Raw genomic sequence first — 20,396 nt, forward strand, 5'->3', positions numbered from 1 at the left:
CAACAGATCACAGAGACGGCAAATTTCAAATTTTCTGATTCAATAATATAACAAAATAGTTTAAAATAAAAGCTATCTGACCCATGTACCCACACCAATCTAAAAGATTTGACACATCATATTTTACGGAATTTCACGCACAGGTTTTTCAGAGGCAATTTATTTTCTCACTTAAAAATTGTGTTTCTTTGACAAGCTTCTGTTGGAAGACAAACCTGCAATGTAGCAAACAGATTGAACATGGTGGAGACACACTCTGAAATGAAAGGCGCAAGATTTTTAGATGGGGGCTTGCAAAGCCAATTTCTTAGTTTTTCTTTACTGGAGAATATACTTCAGAGGTTGGAGGATGCAATTTATCCAGTAACACATTCTTACACTTAAAATAATGAAAACAGCTGCAAAGAGGTTTTGTGAATTATAGATCATCATTGTGTCAAACTGTATGTCACAATACATTTGCAACACCACAGGATTAATCCTGATGTGAGCAGGCAGACCACGATTCATAACTCCCTGGGTCAAGTTTTCTCAGTAAAATGCTGAGTGGATAATACACCACTTGCCTGAATATGGTCTCCTTCCTCGTTGTTACAAAGGTTTGGATTTCTTTAATTTTACTGCTGTTGTCTTGTAGTCTTGTAACCTCTTCCTAAACCCCTGCTCAAACCAGCAAATGAACAAATAACAGCAAAACTGGCTAACCCTGAAATCTGGTTTTATTCCTGTAGGATTATTACTGTTTTAAAACCTGCTTTAAAACTACTTGGCCTGGATTTTGAAGTACTTAAATAGTGCCCTGTTTCCAAACCTTCCTAACTGAAATTCTGAAACAGGCAGGGTCAACTTTCTTTGAATCTTGTTTTGCAGCTTCACTTTAAACATTTTCAGTTAGGGTTAAAACAAATTCAGCACCGAAGTAGCCATTAGTCAGTCAGGAGATCCTGTGGTTTATTTTTGTATTTGTGTGTGAGCAAATAAGAACAAAAATTGGTTCCCTGTATATATACAGTGGGTATTGTACAGTATATGGTTAAAAAAAGAGCATAAGCCTAAAACTAGAGTAAAGATTTTTTCAAGGCAGGTAGAGCTCTTTAAAATCCAATGAATGAAAACTGGAATTCTGAGTTAGGAATAACTATAGGATGAACTGCATTTTTTCAGCTCACATGTCTGATTAATCCCTGTTTTCAATGACATCTATCAAAAAGCAAAACTTTTCATTTCACATTTCATTATAAGCAACCTACTGTACACACCATCTTTTACTGTTTCAGTATCATAAACTGGCTGTTGGGTCTTCTTCAGAGTGCCTGTTGATATTAAATTGGAGAAGATGCTGTCCTCTCTGATAACTGATACTCTGATAACACCAACACGCCACATTTTACCACACACTCCCTTTAGTTCTTTGTTTTGTAAGGCGAGTATAAGACGACGGACTATTCTGAAGTAAGAAGAAACGAATTATACCATTTCCAGATCTAGGGCTACAAATCAAAGTACCAAAAGAAAAAAAGGCTGATAGGATTGGATATTTTAAACGGCTTTGGCCTTTATTGACTTATAATTAATAGAAATCTGCTAATAAAACTCTCAAGCTGCAGAGGTTCCAATTTATGCTCCCTTCTTAAATTATATGGTGAAGCACTTTCTCTTCTCTCCTCCTGGTCTGCTGGTACAGGAAGACAGAATGTGATCAAAGTGAGAGCTGCTCTGCAATGGGAAAGTGGGTCTGTTCCTGTATGTGAAGAGATCTGGGATTCTTTGGGAATGCTAGGGATTATTGTCTTTGCTTTTTGTAACAGACCACGGCCGGGATCAAAATTTCCCACTCACCAATTACTGTACAAACCCAATACTGCAGGCTTGCTGTTCTTGGCCAAAGCTGCTTACCTTCCTCATATGGAAACTTAGATGCTGACTCTGGGCTGGCTTCTATGAAACACTGTTTTGCTATTTGCAGTCAGTGGGTGAGAGAGAAAGGAATTATAAATACTAATTAACATCGGGCCCTGATGTGAGCTGTGTGACACTGACACTCCCAAGACATAGTATCAGTGCTCAGCAAGGCTAGAACTGCACCACTGAACTATACCTCCCCAACCGGGTAAGTACAGTGTCATAACTTACAGTGAACTTATAAGTATCAGTGCTACTTACAGTACTTCCTGTACTGTAGCACTACATTGGGACTAAGGACTATTTATACTGTTCGGATATCAATTCCTTTGAAACTGAATTATTGGAAATTAAAACCTGTTATTGTTGCACTAAAAGGCTGGAGTTAACACCCGTGATGCTAAATTGCTTTTTTTAGACCACAATAATGTACAGGTAACTGTATACAGTAATTGTCGACGTGCTTAAGTATTTGCAGCTTAAATCAATGAGTTTGGCCGAGCATCATACAGTATCTACAGTATATATATATAACTTGCTAGGATGTAATATCACTCAGTACACTTGTAAAATGTCGAAAAAGTCAGGGACACAGGACAATATTTATGATTGCAACAGTTAACAGTCTATGCAGTAGGATGGCACAATGACTTAACATTTTTTGCACTGCTGCCTCACAGCTTGATTCCGGGCAGGAGTGCATTCTCTGTGGAGCTTACAGGTTCTCCCTGTGTGTTAGAGTGTGTTTGTTTCTCTAAATCGCCTCTGTGCATGTTGCGCGTGCCCTGTGACAGAGTGGCACCCTGCTGTCCCTGTGCTTCCGGGATTGATGCTTCCCTTCCAATCATTTCCAATGCTGAACAGAAGAACAAAGAGTCAAGTCAAGAAGTGCCTGGAGTCATCAGAGAATCTGAACCACAACCCCGGCTGTCAAGAACTGGATGTGACTGCCAACTTCAAAAGGCGCAAGTCAAATCACTAGCAATCAGAAGTTCGGCTTTGTCACACAACAGGAGTTATGATGGAAAGTAAGCACTGACACCCAAAAGCCTGTTTACTTGATTGTAATGCGCTCCATAAGGAAATGTGATATTATGCGCTACAGTATGAGAAAGGTTCCAAGTCATTACTCCAGTAAAGCACTCTGCGATCGCATATTCTGAAAGCGCTTTAATAACACCAGCAGCAAAGCTTCCTGTGGTAAAAACCTCCTTTTCTGATTACAGCCATAGAATTTCATTTTTTTTTTGGGCTAGACGGGGGGAAAAAATCCCTTAGCACTTTTTTGTTTATCTTCAGTGATTCAATCCACATTTTACATTTTTAAATCCACAAACAAAAGTATTTAACCTCCAACAATGGAAAAGGGAACAATGTAATAAGTCCAAATTACATTCTTTAAATAAAAAAAACAACAATTTAACAACAGGCATCTGTTAAAAGATCAGAATATTAACTCTCAATGTCTAGTCTTTCACTCTATTAAGTCAAAACAAACAACTGTTGGCAGCTGTTTCAACCTTTGAGCCTCATCGGTGTGGTATAGCTGTATCATATCCAGTGAAACCAGCTTTATATGATTAAGAGTGATCAGACACTGCTATGAAAAATATCTTAGAGGACACAGGAGACTGAAACAAAAAGAAATAACATAGATAAATATGTACAGTAGATAATATTCACCCCTCTGTTCTCAGGCCTCTTCATAACGGCCCAAATGCTGATGTGATCCATTGCAAATGCGAGTTTAACTATTGTTTCTCTCCTTACTCCAGAGTCAAAGGCAGTCCTCCTGGCTGCATGCTCTCAGCATTACATTCATTATTTCAGTCATCAAGGCAAGTCGCTCATTAACAATGCAAACCTGCAGATCAGCCTGAAAAATCAGGGCTTCAAATCTTCAAATCTATCATACAGATTTCGTACGTGTCAAAGAGAAATTAACAGTTAATAAACTGTCCTTGTAATTCAGGTCCAGCTGATTGTCTGTAGCGTAGGGAATCTGCTCTTTAGCAATAAAACAGTATGTGCTTGAGGTGAGATACAGATCACGATTAATAGAAAGATACCAGTCCATAACTAGAGAAACTAATTAACCCCCTATCAGGAGCTATGGACTGCACATTCTGTTCCAATGAGTAGGATGCTGAGTAATTTTCAGATCCTATTGTTGCTTGCTTCTTGTACATTTCTAGCATTTGTACTTTGTGTGGATGAAAAGATGCTGTAAGTCTACTTAAGCTTAAGGAATGCAGAACTGGATACATGAATGTTTAAAAGAAGCACATGCACTCTGCTTGTTATACAGGCATTAAGAAATTCTTATAGTATGACAGAGTTTTCTCAATGCATTAGGAATGCTACTTGCTTATTGCAGAACATTAAAATGACGAAAAATACCTCACAGGCATGCAGAGAAGAGGTTATTTTTCCATGATTACAGTTCGTCTTTATTGTCTCAGTTATATTGCAAGTAAATTGCCTTTTGTATCAGTTGTAAAGCAGCATAGATTACCCTATGTAGGACCAAAGCACATAACCAACTAGATTTCATAGGAGCTTGGGGGCTCCATAAACATCAGAGAAAAGCATCCATTATGCATTCTGGACCAACATGCTGGTAGAGCTTTGCAACATTATAGAGGTTGTGCAGGGAATAAAGTCCTCACCTAAATAGAATAATTTCATGCTGCAGGGAGGCCTACTGCTTTTAGACCCAAGAACAGACTCTGGCAGTGCGCGTACAAGTCAGTCGCTATGTATTGTATCTGCACTGAAGCTGTGTGTTGAGTGTGTCATTCAGAGCCTGCATTGCACTCAGCACTGTTCTACAGGATTATTAAATTTATTTTGTGCTGTCAATTTAGAAAGCACTGTACAGTATACATCAATATTAATGGCAAGCAACTGCAGCCCCTAAGAAGGTGCTGTTCTGGCTACATAAAAGCACTTTCAAATGAAGCATTACCCAATATCCTAATCAGACTGGAACACTCTATTCAGCTCAGTAACACTGTCCTTAGGAAGATGAAAACAATGAGATACAATCACAGGCTAAAGGAAATAAACCACTTAACAGCAATGACTTGTGGTTTGCTTGACTAAAGTATTGAAAACACTGAATGAGCAAAGTAAACTCATACATCCAATCTGCAACTCTGTTATTCTGCAAAACTAAAACAGGAAAATCTCAAGAGATGCATCCATTCATAAATATACAGTATAAATAAGCATTTGCACAGTTAACCTTGTGATCAATTTCAGATTCTACACTCAAGAAATAAATACTGTATAATGAAGTTCTGTAAAAAAGCATGAAAGAAGAATCATAGACAAAGATTAAAAACAACTAAAAAGCTCTAGCAACAAATACATGTTAAGAGGGTATTATGTTTAAGTATTCAGAATCCTGCAACAAATCTACAAAGTCACAAAAAACTTTCTTAAAGTTAAACATCAGAAATAGAGGACATTCGTGAAACCTGAATTCAAGAACTGAAATGTAGGAAATGCATCTTCCACTTCCACTGTGTATTGGAAACTGATTCAACTTAAGTGCATCAGGAAGCAAATTGGCAAGTTTCTCTCATCAATAATTTACGAGTAGCCAATTAAACAGGATGTGTCATATTATTAAACTTTTGTATATTAATCAAGAACACTTAGTGATAGGTCTACAATTAGCAATCATTCTAACACTAAATGATAATTCTCCTGTTAACAAATCACTGTAGCCCTTAGCAATAGTTCTTGATCCCTGTAGCTCTTAAGGGTCTCCACATAATCTCACTAGCACTTTGGGAAGATTTTCCACTTAACACTCTTAGTCATAATACTGTGTATGCCATTTACTAACACTTTGTATTAGTTCTTTATTTAATGTCTTCAGCACTTAGTGATAGTTCTTCACTTAATCCCTGTAGTCTTTAGTGGTAGTTCTTTACTTAATCTCTCTAACACTTAGTGATAATTCTCCATTTAACAATCCCTAACGCTAACTGATAACCCCTCACTTAATAATCACTTAGTCACTGATAATCACTGATACATTTAGTGACAGGTCCCCACTTAATAGCCATATAACAGTGAAGATTCTCCACTTAATTACTGCAGCAGTCGGTGAGGTTTCTATTTTATGTTGAATGCTGTACGGCTTGTTGCTTCACCACCAGATATCTGGCAGCAAGGATGGACTGGATGACCCTGAGTCTCCATCAGTTCTGTAGGGAAGATAAGGGCAACTAGAGGGGGGGCTGTTGGTGTCCCCATTGCCCTCAGGGGCTCCCCCTTCAGACAGGTAAAACAGTAGGCGGAGAAGCATTAACTCTAGAATCTCTTTATTTAGACTTCATTTCTGGGTGTGTTTGGTCTCCGTCCTGGTGGAAATAGTTAAGAGCATCAAAGTTGGTTCTCTGCACACCGACTGGTGTGCTTGGGTTTTTAAAATTAGCCTCACACAACAACACGGCACAGCACGGAGGAGCTCCGCACGACACGAGCAAGTTGACTAATCCTGACCACCAAGGAGGAAAAGGATTTCCACAGAGTCAGCAAGAAGAAACTTTTTTTTTTCAGTATTAGCTCGTTTTATTGAACAGTCTGTGTTTAATAGTGTGTTTAAGCCTGGGAGTGATCTCTGTATTTTGCATTATAGAGCCTGGATTAGGGCACGGTTCTGCAGGGAAAGAGCTATTGATGTTAATCAACCCAAGAACAAAAACTGATGTTGTCAGCAATACGAGCGAGGCCTGTTATTGTGGTGGGAAAGATGGGGGCACACATTGTTAGGAACAGAAGCTTTTATATTTTCATGTTTTACTCCCCTAAAAAACAGAGCCTGGGCACATACAAAACCGCTCTTGTTTTATCGACTGAAACAGGCTGGACATCCTTTAATAGAAAGCACCCAAACAATTTATTGCTACTGCTTTTATGGGGAATGTTGTGTAATAACATCAGTGTGTTTGAGACTTATTATCCACAAGGTTCTTGAGAGCGGCAAAGAAAACAATGCCATCAGACACGAACTTTCCAGCAGCATCATGATGTCTGGAACAACAAATGATAAGTGTTGAACTTGGGGCTAAAGAGTCTATGTTTTTAAAAGATGCTTACAAAAATGTCTTTTCAACAGCAAAGCCCATCTCCTTAGTTACTTAGGCTTTGAAACATAAAAAAAATAAATAGCTCAATAAAATACAATGGAAACTGAACAACTGTGGTTAAGGCACTGACAGAAATGGCTTGAGAGAAGGATAGGCACCGAGAACTCCAAATCACACACCAGGAAAATAAAAATCAAATAGAGAAGGGAAAATCTGAACTAATATCAACAATGTCACAAAGCACTCATTGAATTTTGCACAGGAAAGACACAAGGGCAGAAATCTAACGTATTGTGAGTCAACAAACACGACATTTAAGCAAAATTGAAAGCCTCAGAGTGAAAAAAAATATGAAGGACAGCAACGCCACATCAGGTGTGAGATGCAGAAGTATTTTTTTTAATGGATTAGTTAAACTAGTAAACGTAGCAAAGTATTAATTAGCCATGATTGAAAAAAAGCAGGAATCGTAAGCACAGTTACAGGTGTGTCGTGCGCAGAGAGGCCTGTTTGGACCTGAGAGCCATGGAGCTGTGAGCCATGGAGCGAAAGTGGTCCTGTCTTTGGCGGCTTTGTCATAAGACACCTGTGAGGTACTGTACAGTAACAAGCCAACCTAGATTCCTCTCCACTTCCGTACGCGTGTAATTACTCCTCCTGTCCTGCGGGTGTCACTGTCACCCTCTCACCTCACTTCTACATATTCCACGTACTGTATGTGCGGAGCCCAAAGACATAAAATACCAGTCAGATAAGTCCATCAGGGAAAGTTTAACTGGACAGTATCTAAAATTGGACAGCATCAGTATTAACTGGACGGTATCTGAAAATGCATGGATTTAATTTCATACGACGACCTTATTTCGTACCTGCAAAACTCATTTACGCTCTTGCACTGGAGAGAAAGTACTATGCGACGTACTGTACCGATGCTGCTGGGAGACATGTGGGCAAATCACGAAATAAACACAACGGAATAATGTCAACTGAAACGGATACGAACATCTTAAAAGCAGCTGTTGGAAATACAATTTAACAGCCCTGAGAAGCTAGCAGGATTTTTATTTTTCATCTCTCATACCTGGTCTACAGTGCGTAGTAAAATGTAGTTTATGACCACAAGTTCCGTCTACCAGCCCTACCCTAAAGGAGAGCTGTGGTAATGAGGAATATTTTAAGTCAGCTGCTATATTTATGTCAGCACGAGAAGAACTCCTTTCCATTTGCTATATCATTGCCTGTGCTCTTGATATATGGTGCGTAGTTTTTTTTATTGCTACTGATTTTGGCAGTATTTAAAGTGCACCAATAAAAAAAAACCACACAGGAAGGGCATGGTGTGATCCATGATAAATGGCTATGATCCCTCCTACTAAAAAGTGCCATTTTAATTTTATGATTTTGTTTGCACAGTTTAATACGCTTTATACCCCATCACAGATTACCTGCACCTTCCAGTTAAACCTAAAACAAATGACAGAGGCAAACGAATAAACATGTCTGTGGCCTGGATACAATGGAAACACTTAGTTTACAGGTAACCAGGCAGATGTACGGTACCCAATTTCAGATGTTATACTGTAGCATTATTGGAGTTCTGCCATGGACAATGCTGTACATACAGTAGCTCTACTCAGTTACAGATAGTTGAAAACATTTAGTGGTTTAATATATTAAGTGGGTATAATTTACTGTGATATGTTAGAAATAGGAGAGCCATACGAGGCGTGTAAAACGTCTGTTTCATTACGGTATTCGTCATTCATCTTAAGCCGTTTTAAAAAACTGTCACCTGGGATTTAAAATCTTTTATTTTCTAATTATGGTCAAGTCACATCCCAAACTTTATGATTAAATACAGAATAAATGACTACTATAATTTTCCTTGCTGTTACAATAATTCCAACTGAGGGGTGTAATAAAACAAATTACAGAAACTGTGGTAGATCATTTCTTCATATTCGTTTGCTTTGTAGTTTTTTTTTCTATGCTCTGAACGACAAGGAACAACCACAATAAATATACATTTACATGGGATTAATCTTTTGAGCCTGAGCGTTTATTTTAAATCTGATTATACCGAGAATTAAAATGCTGAGTTTCCATTAACATTTATTCCCCAGCACACCTGTTTCATTAAAATGGAGCAAGTGTACTGTAGCTCGACATGTTTTAACAATTAAGTGATTAAATATAACGCCTTTCATTCCCAAGCACCCTAAAGTTCTTCACATGCAGGAAAGGGACCCACTGTATCCACAGCGTAACAGCTCCCACCAGCCCCACTACAACAGGAGACCTGCTTCTCAACCCGCAATTTCCAGAGAGCTTTAATCTCTCTTTGCTTTTACTAACGATTGACCGCTGCTCCCTGTATTGAATCGGCTCTTAAACAGGTCTGATAAGATGGCTTCGCAGGTCATTACTGCATTTAATGAGTTTAATGAAAGTAATGAAACATGAGCTTGTACTGCCCATTAGCTGTGTTTCTCATTATTAAGTGATGCAATTTTTTAATATATATATTTAGACTCCTTTAATCATTTTTCGGGTGCTGGAGGCTTGGTACTCATTATCTGAATTCAATGGATGCTTGTTTGCTGCAAGCCTGGGTGACATACAGTATTGGCCATCATCGAGTATGTGAGCAAAGTGTTTCTTCTGACCCGTTCAGCTGATCAGTCTGTCAGCCACCACAGACAGACATGGGAGGGAACTGAGCTGGAGAGGTCTGGTCTCCTTGGTGAACATAACACAATGTCAAAGGGCACTATAGCATGCTTCCTCATGTTTAGCAAATTATCTAAGGTATTGTGTTGATTTCTTTTTTCCAAATCATCACTATTAAAACTAGTGGAAAATGGTGGGCTTTAATAAACATGAACCCTGAGTTATAATCCACCCGTGAAGTGTCCTCTGTGTAGAACCAAGATAGCTTGATAACTGAATCTGCACCTATACGTGCTGAGTTTCTTTTGGCGCACTGCCACAACATTTGCAGAAACTTATAGATGGTAATTGACGGAGGAAAATGTATTATGTGTATTAACATTTGCTGTCAACAGGTCTGATTAACAAGGAACCTTCAGTGCAAGTCACAGCCTAGAAAATTCTTAAATATTGCCTGAAAACCACTATAAACAGGTCCATGCAAAAGTGCTTAAGAACCATTTCAGAACAGCAGTATGAACACAGAATAACACTATTGCAAGTGAATTCAGTTCCTGTATCGCTGACTGTGCAGTATTGAAAAGGACAATTGGGGGAAAAAAAGTCTAAGGAACAGTAGTTAAAATGAGGAAACACGAACTACATATTTTTGCACTCAGTGTGAAACAAATCACAGGGGTGGTGAAATGATTTTTTCCCCCTCCGAAGACCTGCGTTTCTCTGCTTGAGAGAGAGGTTTCCCCGATTTCAACACCTTCCGCGGATGGTGTCAGAAAAGCCCCTCCCGGTGGCTTGACCCTGCGGTCCCTTGAGCTCTCCCCCCACCCCAGCCGCTGCTCTGAGACACGGCTGGCCGCCACGCCGCTCCCCGCCTACCTGAGGCGATCTCGATGGGCGAGCTCTTCATCTGCGTGCTGTTGACATGCAGGGCGACCTTGCCGTCGCTCAGGCACGCCTCCGCCATCCCGTCCTCCACCGGCATGTAGAGCAGCAGCCCGCTGGGGTTCCACGTGCGGAACTGGAAGCTGACGGACAGGACGTCCCGCCCGGCTCGGCCCGGGAGCTGCAGGTAGCTGGTGGCGTTGAAGAACACGGGAACGGTGTGGGACTCCACGCAGGAGAAATTCAGCTTCCCCTGTGCCCAAGACAAGAAATGACGGCGCTCAAGCACTTCCAAGGGTGAAACTTTGAGGATGTTTTTTTTTTTTGAGAAATCCAACATTTGGAAGACACAGACTGTAGATATACCACTACTAAAGATTGCAACCACAGCAGGTTTGAATCACAGCGTGCAGGGACTCTCCTGTTACTTTTTCTGCTTTCTAGGGGGATGGAGGGTTGTCTTATCAGCTGTGGTTTTTACATTGTCCTGGCGACTTCAAGGTTTCCATTACAGCCTTTTCAATTCTCGAGAGGAGAGGGACCCCTGCAGCCATTTCACATTCTGGATAAATGAAAGCATTCTTTATATGTTATTTTTTCATTGAAGCTTAGAAACTGGGCTAAATCAGCACCTACTGTACATGTACTATCATCACGATCTGTGCCTGTCCTCCGATATCTGAAAACAGACAGGACTGGCAAATGACAAGTGCACAAGAATGGACTGAACTGTTTAATCAGCACCATGGTGTCAGCGCTCCAAGAGAGAGAACCTCAGTCACTGCAGGAAAACCAAAAAGCTTCAGGTCATATTAGGACACACATCTCCTCACTTTCTCAAGCTGGACGTAGCTTAATGGTTGCCAAGATAATTAGTTCAGGGTTTGTTTTCACAGAAGGAACTAGGGAAAATTGGAATATTCGATTATGTGTTTTCTGGGAAGGAGGTTGCAATGCTACTGACTGAGGAGATAATTACTTAAAACTCAGGAACAGCTGCCAGGGATTTTACTGATTAATCAGCCCACAGTGGGAAGACAAAGAAATTGCTTTGCCTGGGAAGAGAGGAAAGAAATTGTTCTCACATATTCATATTTGCAGGTTAACATTCCTCTTTCTAATGAACTACAAAACCGTTCTGAATTTAAACAGTAGTTTTCAACTGGGAGCACAAATGGATTAAACTGACAGATAATGTGCAAGACAATCTGTACACACAAGACACAAAAGTTCCCCTCAGTCAATCATCTCAACTCCTCCTACTGAACGCAGCATAACATTTTTTATTTTTATTTTACAGCTGGAATGAAACTTAATAAGAACAATTTTGCAGTTTGTTTTTTGGGGTCACTATTCAAGCAATTAACAGCAATGCTCTAAATATGGGAAACCTCAACACAACACTATCCCCCTCACTAAAGCTAAATTACTCGTTCTCAGAAAGGAACACTACAGGTCCTGCAGCTGATCTCCACATCACTGAAAATAGGTGACGTAACTTCGAAAATGTGAGTGCAGCCATCTAAAAAAATTAAAAGTTACAGCTTTGTGACAGCGTACTGAGATTATGTTCAGCACTGAAGACCAGGAATAGGGATAGTTTTTGTGCATAAAGTTTCAAATGAACTGCCAGCAAAACATTATGGTTTTAAAAGGAGAAATACACTTCTCTATGAATAAAAAAAACAAACAAATTCTTCACCAAGCTGGATAGCCCATTTCCCCCTGTATTCTGGCCACCAGTGTTTGTGGCTGTAGAACACATGCAGATACAGTATGGTGTTTTTTTTTCATTTGTTCATACAGTCACATAGCTTTGTTCTTAGTCTGGACAATCCAAAGTCAAAGGCCCGAATCTCTGTATAAGACCTGTGAAGCAGAACACCAAGTTTTCCAAGTTTAAGAAAGACTGTGATAAAAGTATTTTACAGGCACAGGATGGGCACCAAAACATGCTGACTTTTTAAGCCACAGATGGGATAATCTATTAGTAATGTAGAATTACACTGCAGTAGATTGTACATTAGGAGGGTAACCTTTTGATAAGATAGTTTTGAAACAGTCCTAAACTATCAATTTAAGAACAGAACATGCCGGATCATGGGTTTTAAGGTCTTTTTAAAACACTTGAAATAACTAGCAGCTTAAATGGCTAAATTGTATATTGTATTTGAATACCTTCTAAGGATATATGTGTTCTGCAGTATGTGCCAGAGTTATTTTTTATTCTAATTTCAATGCTCAAGAAAGGTTAGAATAAGCATTAGAATCTGAAACCAATTACAGAATGTCCCCTAGAAGAAAACAAAAATTGGTTTTATATTTCTGTCGCTTCTCAGCAGTTCTTATAAAAACTGCTTTCCTTGAGAGAAATCTTCCCTGTGTGATTGACTGAATTGAGTAATAACTCACATTTGCCTACACAGCAGATGCATCACATTGCCAGAGGAAGAGACTCCATTTGTTTGCCTCTGGTACTGAGCCAGCCTACTGCTTTGTCAAAGTTAACAGCCTGAGAAGATTCTGGCAGCACCATTTGTGTTTTTATAAACACAAAACTGATATTTGTTAAATGTTCAGCAGTCTTGCAATTGTATTATGGGTATACATGTTACCCAAATAAGAAGCCAAATTTCTTTTCTATATACAGGAAAGCCTTAGTCACTGTTTCCAAAAAGCAAAAAGTTTATTCTAATTCAAATGTTAGATTCACCACTCCCTACTAGTATTCTGAATTAAATACTTTAATATCAAATTGACTGCAGCAGATCCAGACACGGTTCTATGGCACAGCCCATTCTCCTTCAGTTTTCCCTGACAATGATGTCCTGAACCAGTGACAGGGAACGCTACAGGAGCGATGGATTTTAGAAAGGAAACTTGGCCTTTGCAGATGACATCACTCGACTCATGATAGTGATGCAATTTCCTGCAGTGTGTAAATACATGGCTTCCTTTCTAAATCCCTTGACTCCGCGTTCCTCTTCCACCACTATATCGGCCCCCGGCTCCCTTTGTGTGAGGTGCCTGACTATCTCATCCTCACGGCCGGGCTGTTAGCCCTCAGTCAAACACTTTCACACCAAAGTAGGCTGTAGGCACTTGCACAGCCACATGAATGAATCCCATTGCGAGGTGTAGTCAGGCTCTCCTAAACAGATGTCTTACCAAACTTGGAACGACAGAATCGCCGTCTCTTCCAGATCAAACTGTGGAGACAGTGAAGCTAGCCCTTGGCTATTTAAAAAAAACAGGAAAACAACCTGATAAGCTCCCCTACCTGACACGGAGACATACTGACATATGGAAAAAAAAATTAATTAGGATTTCTAATTAAAACATGAATTAATTAAAAGGGAAGAATAGCATGAATAGCCTTTGGTGTAAAACTGTGAGGGGGGGAGAAAAAATGCCAAAGGCACAAGCATGCAGAAGGGTCTGCATATCAGCCGGGAAAGATAAAGAGGCAGCTCACTACATCTGGTCCTGTGGGAGGACTGAGTGTTAAAAGGGCAAATATTTGATAAGAGGCTGTACCCAGAGGACTCTGCACGTAGTCGAGTGATTATAATTCACATTAGTGGACAAAAGGGATAGATTCCTTTTGTTAATACTGGGAGGGCATGGACTAGGGATCATGAACAATAAAAAGAAAATCAATTTTTATAGCCTAACCAATAGTGTCATGTTTGCGGTATTAATTACTTATCCTTTACCAAGGCAGAAAGTCCTTCTTTATTGAGAGTGACGTGCACCTACAGACCTAAACCACAGGTTTTTACAAGATGTGGCTTGATAATATTCATATTCTACAATAAAAAAACTCCTTCTTGTTTAACTTTCTGTACTGCTTTTCATATTGAACAATTGTTCTGGAAAAGACGGAATTAGAAAGCGCAGTACACAGACATGATAAAAATATATCTACAGTAACAAGGACCACCATTTATGGTTATGATGTTGCTTTTTCAAGATCAAGCAGTTGTTACAAATTATGGGGATTTGAATATTAATTATCTCAGGCCATTTCATACTTCGAGGATGCAGGAATGCATAACCAGATTTTCAGTACCATTTTTGTGCATTTTTGTGTTTTGTCCTTGATAGAGCTCATCAGTGTGACATAGCTAATGTTAACCAGTGAAAGGTGTTCTTTGTAAGACACGAACACTGACTAGTGAAACAGGTATGAATTACTGATATTACTCTTAGGTCGAAAGCCATACATAAACCAAAGAAATGTGAATTATATATTATATACAACACAAAAAATGGTTTAAGAGACAAATAGATTGTTTAAAAGGAAGTAAGATAAGATACAGGTCTTAATAATTCCACTTAAGTGCATGCAGGTCTGTCTGACAAATTAGTACCAGTGCGCTACAGCCGTTATTTTAAATATGGTTTCACCATAAACGCTTTGTAGACATGCTGGAAAAAAATCTCCGCCTTCAAAGCAAACTGCTCCAGAGGCACGCATTGCAGTCTTAATGGAGACTTCCGATTCTCAAATTGTTTGATTTACCTGCATCGTCAAATCGTAGGTCCCAGCCATGCTACAATAAACATGCAAGATTTATATTCAGCCACAGGCAGCGTTAAGATTGCAAGTAACCAAGTAATCTATTTTACAGCCCAAAACACAATTGAGCTCTGTGAAGGGAACAGTTCTGAAAAAATGAGACTAAAAATACTGTCTTAAGGCTGCAAGTCCCCATTGACATTAGCTAACATGCTATTACCATGCTATAGGTTATTAAGTAAAGATTGGGGAACCCTTACCACATTGGAAGTGTCTAGCTTCTTCCTCCTGGCAAGGTCAGTGATATTATTCCCATTGTAGTTGATGCTCTCCATGCAGCCTTTGAAATTCTTTCTGTTGCTGGATGTGGGTTTCCCAGAAAATGGCATTCCCCCAAAGCTGAGCTGTATGAAAGAAAGAAAATAATGACAACTGTACCGTTGCCCATATTAAGCTTAAGATTTGTTTTAATGCCTCTTGCTGAAATTAATGAATCCCCAACCTGCTTCTGGGGATTCAAGGGACATGAGCAGAAAAATATTGCAATGTTCAATACTAGACAGTGCAGTAGACTTTATTACAGAAAATACAATAATCCACTTTCCAAAGCAGCCTTCTTAAACTGCTGTCTATCTAGCTCCTAAATAGCACTGTGACGCAATTTATAAAACAAACACTCATCTGAGACTGTAAACTCTAAACCCTTCACTAGTTATCTAATTATCACCCAGTGTGTCTATTTACAGTAACAGAGTCCTTCAATGACCTCTTGTGGCAGGTTGGCTGACAAAACACTTCTCTCAAAGACCTGCCCACCACACCTTTGTTTTACATATGAAGTGTTAATGGTATATCTGCAACTTTCCAGCAAGAGAAAGTGCACTAGCAGACATACAGGATTTTTATGTACAGGGTAACACAAATGATTGTCAACGACTTGCATTGAGCATTTTCAGTGATTACTTGATTGAGCTTAATGTGCAGCTTATTCAGTTATACACTCTTCAGCCAGGTGATCAGATGAGATTACTTAAACTTTTTTCTTTTTATTCTGAGATCGATTTAAGAAGTGAAAACAGGACCAACTGCTTAGTTGCATCTTTGCTATGCCATGCTTTTTGAAAGCTGAAAGAAATTCAAATCCTAGGACAGTGGTTAACAATCATTTCAGTCGATTTTAATTACTTAACTGAACCGTCATCTGAACTAACAAGTTGCTGACTTGCAATTTTTGCAAGTTTTCCTTTTCTACTCAACAGTTTGGAATATTACGTTAATGTTAATTATGAAACGCAGTGATTAAAATGCAAGCCCCTCTACATTATGTTCAAGAGCTGGAAATGATCAAACAGTTGAAAGCAATCCTATTATTAGATCAATTAAAGGTTCCATTGCATAACAGATGTTGGATGGAACCAAAACCAGCAGGTATGTGGGCCTCCAAGATCAAGATTTGGAACCCCTGTCTTAGGACACCTACAGGTTGGCTCCAGTAGCATCCATGGTGTAAGATGTCTCAGTGCACATGTGGTACTGGGCACTTTTCAAACAGGGAACTGGGACCACGCATAACTTGCCATAAAGTGGACGGTCAAGCATTACAACAGCAGCCCAGAAGCATTGGAAGGATATCTGTGAAATCACTTCCAAACAGTTCAACAAGTCACAGAAAAAATCCCTGGACATTTTAGGGATTTGTGTCCATGGTATTTGAAGGCAATGGGGAAGAAGGAATCCATACACATTGATCTGTGGAAAGGCCATGTGTTGCCCATCCACATGTCCATAGACGTTGGGTTCAATATGCCAATGTGCTTTTCTCTCATGAATCAAGATTTAAAAACCACTATCTCCGGAAGATCTGCTGTTTTCTTTAGGGACAATGTAGCAATTAACACAGAAATCATATTGAACAATTCAACCAGTACTTCAGTAAATCAATCAGTGACTGGCTAAACCGTACATCCACCCATTTTCTGACTGCTTTATCCAACACAAGGTCATGGGGAGCCGAAGCCTATCCCAGCACGCTATGGGCGCAAGGTGGGGTACACGCAGGACAGGATGCCAGTCCATTGCAGTGCACACACACAACTTTGGATTGTGGGAGGAAACCAGAGCACCTGGAGGAAACCCACACAAACACGGGGAGAACATACAAACTTCACGCAGACTGCGCCCCGGGATCAGAACTGAACCCAGGGCTCCAGTGCTGTGAGGCAGCAGTGTTAAGCATGGTGCCGCTATGCCACTTGGTTTTACTGTGCAACATAAATAAGATCCATTGCATATGAAATAATGTAATTTAAACTACAGAAAGAGAAGAAAACATAGCCTAGTGGATAAGGACATTCCATATTGAGGTGTAGATGGAGTTCCCTGTTATGCTGAAAAACAGATTTAGAAGATAGTGTAGAGTTATACCGCACATTTCAGTTCTGCTACACACAAATAAATAAACTGAAGTCTTCCCATAATACCAAGTATTATCTATTCTCTGCAAGATGACATTTAGACTACAAATAAGTACTATGAAGGCTGAAATAAATACTAGTAATCATTTTAAGTGACTATATTTATTTTGTGTTTTGCCTGTAGGGTCTACAATACTGTACGCTTATCCTGAGTGCCAAAATATACACAGTGCTTAGAAAAATAGGCTAATAAGCTTTTGTTTGATAAGAAATTAATGAAAATTTTGCTCTCATCTAAATGGCCCAAGGAGTATTTTCCATCCCTACCTACTGTATGTTTCCCTTTTTGTATTTGCATGTACAGTATGCATGCATCTTTGGTTATTTCATGAAATATCTGTCCTATACTTTATGGAGTAAAGTCCTGATCAGCCTTTACATGCAAACGTCTTGCCTGTAGTTTAAGTTTGCACCGTTTTTCTTATTCTGAGCTGTTCTGTGCATGTGAGCTTGATGCACATTGATCCATTTATTCTGCAAGGACATCTGCTCAGGAATATAAAGAAAGACTGTGACTATGGGCCTCCCTTTATAAATCCTTAACAGAGCTCTACACTTTGGAATTACTTCTTTGTTAAACACTTATAAATCAGTGCATGATGACAGGATTTGGACAAAAAGCATTCATAATCCATAAGTCTTTGCCACAGTGCTAATCAAAGAACAATTCTGCAGTCAATAAAGACTGCTGCATCAGGATTGTCTGAATTATATATAAGAAGCTCTATGCTAATACAGCAGTTTGCTGCATGTCCAAAATCCACACTAAGTTTAACAGTTTGCATTATCGTGAGGTTAGGAATTTTAAATAGATTTGCTTTGAGGTTAACTAATTTGAGTTAACATTCCTCAGACCATTTCAGCCAAATTAGGTAGCAATGCATGCTGAATACATGAATTCTTCAGGCGTTTGCATTTAAAATGCATGGGAACCCCCTTAGAACCAAAGGCAATCGCTACATTCTTTATGCATGTTTTTTAGTCATTTTTTTTTTAGTTACTTCATTTCCAAATTATATAATTATATACGTGTAAACGTAATGCATGTACAGTACAGTATATAGGATATTTTCCACTGCACAGCCATTACTAATTATACTTTTTAAGAAAAGTAACACCAAAGGGAGACAAAGAGAAGCAAAACAGAAAGAAATGAATTTCTGTATTTGTTTTTTTAGATTCTCGATGTATAAACACTGGAATGAACGGCTGACTTCACACACAGTGCTGTCCTGGTAGCTGTCTCAGCTTATAATTGTAAAGAACATGGGAGATGGCACACCGCTGCCACAAGGGGGTGTGTCAGTCCCTGCTAGCTGACGGATTACTCTGTGGGATCTCGATACCCTCCCTACAAGACAGGAAAAGTGCCCAACATTAAGGACAAATATTAATAGAGCACTGCAAAAGCTTCACATGCTTAAACTGAAAATTCATGTGCTCAGATGATTTGGAGTTATTTTGTCATAAGCTTCTCCTATTTTGCAGTAGCCAACATGTCTTGTTATACAGGACGTTGAATATAACAGTCATTTTCTGTGGAGGAATAATAAAAACCCACCTGCCAGTTATCTGAATCAATCCCTTTATCATTTGCTGAGGGTTGATTTTCGGGCCTAATCTCCTAGTTCTTGGGAAGTAGGCAGTATTAAATAAAGAGCAATTTGGAAAGCGTAGTCTGCCAGTAACTGGTCCTGAGACACATAACCAAAAGTCTCTATACACCATTAAAACATGGACATAGAAAATGCCAAAAGAAATTGTTCTGTATTTTTCTCCTTTTATTTTCTACAAGATTTTACAGATTACATGTTATGTTGCATAAGGATGATCTAAAATGAACAAATAACAGCCAGTTAAAAAAAGCAGCACTGCCGTGTTTAGAATGTTATTTGGAGAATTTTGCTGACAAGTTCAAAATGATAGTTTTAGCAAAATCTTAGTACACACCTTTATCAGTGAAAAATAAAAACAGAAATTTAAAATATGTGGGGGAGCAAATCTGTAGCCTTGAGGAGCCTGATGTGGGGAGAACAGGCTCAACACACAGACCATGAATGGATGAAAAAGAATAATTTAACATTATTATCCCACATAGTGCCAGAGGGTGTATCAAGTCATAATTAGTCTGAGTGTACGAGAACCTTGGCCTATGTACCTGTAAAGAATTTAGCTGATAATAACATCAATTACTAAAGAGTTACATGCGTTGTAGAACGGCTGACGTTAGCCCAACATTAAGCAAACAAAGATGACAGAAAATTATTTGGGGGTCTGTTGGAAAATAAATGATTATAGAGATTGTGGTGTGTAGTTCCCATATTTTACTACATCTTTTTGCACTTTAAATTGATTTCACTGCGATTAAAAACTCTTGGAATGCACAGCGCTGTACTGTACTACTTTTGAAAGGGACACATGTGTCATGTAAACGTTACATGATTCATGAAACACAGTGGGTTTAAATGATATTGGTAAAGAAATACACCAAACCAACAACCTATCAATGCTGCCCATTTCTGCATTGATAGCTATTATTAATTTGGTTTTAAGACACAGGGATTCTGCCTAATGTTTGCTTTTACTCTCACCTCATAGTCTAAGTCAAGGTGGTCAAATTCTCCGTTGGTGCGGAAGTGCTGCGCGTGTCTGTCCAGCGTGAGGTTGATGCTGCGCCCGTATCTCTCGATAACCACAGAATGCCAGTGATGATCGTCCAGGAGGCTGCCACTTGTCACCGACGTGTGGCCAAAAATAGAGCCATACTGATTGCTACCTACAGCAGGAGGGAGGCGAGAAATCCAGATTCACAAGGTTGCAAAGCTTTTCACGACCCAGATA

The 20,396-nt window shown here is 39.3% G+C and overlaps 1 protein-coding gene across 1 annotated transcript in view; it reads right to left on the reverse strand.

The window, feature by feature from the left end:
• Nucleotides 1-20,396, reverse strand: part of LOC148833172 (contactin-associated protein-like 2) — a 164,691-nt gene that overhangs the window by 97,291 nt on the left and 47,004 nt on the right. The window contains exons 6-8 of the mRNA XM_088918173.1: nucleotides 20,147-20,331; nucleotides 15,342-15,485; nucleotides 10,554-10,812 (exon numbers count right to left, since the gene is read on the reverse strand). Of these exons, the coding sequence (XP_088774299.1) occupies nucleotides 10,554-10,812; nucleotides 15,342-15,485; nucleotides 20,147-20,331 (588 nt within the window). The remainder of the gene's footprint in view (nucleotides 1-10,553; nucleotides 10,813-15,341; nucleotides 15,486-20,146; nucleotides 20,332-20,396) is intronic.

The sequence above is a fragment of the Atractosteus spatula genome, chromosome 6 (genome assembly GCF_055471065.1).
Source record: "Atractosteus spatula isolate fAtrSpa1 chromosome 6, fAtrSpa1.hap1, whole genome shotgun sequence".
In the NCBI taxonomy this organism is placed as follows: domain Eukaryota; kingdom Metazoa; phylum Chordata; class Actinopteri; order Semionotiformes; family Lepisosteidae; genus Atractosteus; species Atractosteus spatula.